The following is a 2,500-nucleotide window of genomic DNA, read 5'->3' as shown; positions in this document are numbered from 1 at the left end:
AATACAATCTGAATATCTAAATAGTCTTTATAGTAATATTCAGAGTTGGTAGAATATAACTCTCTCTCTCTCTCTCTCTCTCTCTCTCTCTCTCTCTGAAGTGGATTGGCTGTAGGACAAGTCAATAAAAATATCAGATTTTTAAAGCAGTTATAAGGTCTCTCTCTCTCTCTCTCTCTCTCTCTCTCTCTCTCTCTCTCTCTCTCTCTCTCTCTCTCTCTCTCTCTTCAGGAAATGGCTTGGAAACGAGAAACTGCAAAAACATCAGATTTCTTAAACATATTTTATACAGTTGTGTTTAGAGTTGGCAAAACATGACAGACTCTCTCTCTCTCTCTCTCTCTCTCTCTCTCTCTCTCTCTCTCTCTCTCTCTCTCTCTCACTCCCGGGCACGCAGAGCCGAGTGGGGATTAAAACGCGAATCCTTCTTTTATGTGAGAGAACTGTCCGTCTCAGAATCATTTATAAGGAGAGTGGAGAAGCCGCCGCGAAAGTCTCTATTTGACGCTGTTTCATTGAAGATCTGGAGATAAGACGTTTCATCTTTATTTAAATTAAATATTTGTTTTTAATGGTAAAAACTTTAAGTAAAAATTAAGACTTCAATATATGAATTGGCTACTTTTTCCACGAATGGATAATTGTACTTGGTCCTCTTATAAATAAATGAATGAATGAATGAATATGTATTTGCATATATATACATATATATAATTATTCGTGAAATCTATTTATATTTTTATGTTTAATTTTAGTTTTTAACGTCTGCTAGTTAGTGTGTTCCTAAAATAATCATCACAGATTTTTGTCAGTACACAATGAGTTCATAATCGTATACATAATATGTATATAAATAAATATATATATATATTATATATACATATGTGTGTATATATAAACATATATACAGTGTATATATATATATATATATGTGTGTGTGTGTGTGTGTGTGCAGAATGGAAAATGAAAAACCTTTCTGTTCATAAAGGAAGATCTATTGCAATCCTCAGCCAACCGTAACGTGCAGACACAGGAACAGGCTCGTGTTTCCTTCAGCCAATGGAATGGAAAGAACACAAGGAAATTAGACTCCCACTGGAAATTAATCTTCCACAGAGGATGAACTGGAGAGAGAGAGAGAGAGAGAGAGAGAGAGAGAGAGAGAGAGAGAGAGAGAGAGAGAGAGAGAGTGGGGAATATTGTCTCGGATCTATCTGGTCGACGACAGATAATACATATATATATGTATATGTATACATATATTAGATTATATATAAAGCTAGAGTCCCTTTTAATCAACAACAGTCATTAGAGCCATTATTCCTCCAAATTGAACATCAAAATAACCTTTATTGGCAAACGGTTTTAATTATTTTTTGTTGTCGATGGAAAGGTTGATGAGAATATTGCGAGGTCATTTGCATTAAAAATGGACATTACCATATTAATTAAGGGAAGGGAGTAATAATAATAATAATAATAATAATAATAATAATAATAATAATAATAATAATAATAATAATAATAATAATAATAATACCGTTATTACTATTATTGTTATCATTATTACAAATAATAATAATAATAATAATAATAATAATAATAATAATAATAATAATAATAATAATAATAATTTCACACGAGTCAAATCACATTCCATTAGAACCTGATAATCACAATTTCACTCTCAATATAAAAGGAGAAGAAAAAGAAGAAAAAAAGAAAGACCACAATAGGGGACTTGTTTACTAAAATTAATCGCCCCCTCCCTTCCCCCCACCCTTTCCCCTGTAATCGCCCTATGACCCCCGCCCCCCACCCCAATTCCCAAACTTGGGGGGGTGGGGGCCTTCTTCGTGTTCCCGGAATTTAATAGAAAGTTTGTGAGATGAAGGATTATAACTTGGGAGTCTCGGGCTTCTGAAATGCGAGTTCGTGTGATTTTGTACACGGATACAGTCGTCAGTGGAGAGAGAGAGAGAGAGAGAGAGAGAGAGAGAGAGAGAGAGAGAGAGAGAGAGAGAGAGATATTTTACCAACTCTGACCATTACTTTAAGAACTATTTAGGTATTCCGATCATATTGCCATACCTTACTACCAAGACAGATTCTAAGGGGAGAGAGAGAGAGAGAGAGAGAGAGAGAGAGAGAGAGAGAGAGAGAGAGAGAGAGAGAGAGAGAAATAATAATCTTTTGCACACACTGAACGTTACTGTAAAAACAAGTTTTAAAAAAATCTGACTTTACATAATTTTGTTTTATCACCAGCTCATTTCGTTTCCACATTTATCACCTCCATCAATTCTCCTGTCTTTCCATCCCTCCCTAATTTATTCCTCTCGTCCTCTTCCTCTTCCTATAAATTATAATCACCTTCCAATCCTTCTTCCCTTCCCAAGCTAAAAAGGCTGAAGGGAGATTTACAGTCTGGCAACAGATGGCAACCCCGACCAGTCATTGTTGCCAACAAGAGATGGATCGTTGCTCGCCTAAATGCCAG

General features: G+C 35.2%; 1 protein-coding gene across 1 annotated transcript in view; it reads right to left on the bottom strand.

Moving 5' to 3' along the window:
- Positions 1 to 430: 430 nt before the first annotated feature.
- The window catches only part of LOC136830501 (protein FAM133-like), a 41,151-nt gene continuing 39,081 nt past the window's right edge, over positions 431 to 2,500 (bottom strand). Inside the window, exon 4 of the mRNA XM_067090040.1 lies at positions 431 to 523. Within this exon, the coding sequence (XP_066946141.1) occupies positions 431 to 523 (93 nt within the window). The remainder of the gene's footprint in view (positions 524 to 2,500) is intronic.

Source organism: Macrobrachium rosenbergii, chromosome 46 (assembly GCF_040412425.1).
Source record: "Macrobrachium rosenbergii isolate ZJJX-2024 chromosome 46, ASM4041242v1, whole genome shotgun sequence".
NCBI classification, from domain to species: Eukaryota; Metazoa; Arthropoda; class Malacostraca; order Decapoda; family Palaemonidae; genus Macrobrachium; species Macrobrachium rosenbergii.
Note: the sequence above shows the minus strand (reverse complement) of the source record. Positions and strands in the feature narration are given on the sequence as shown.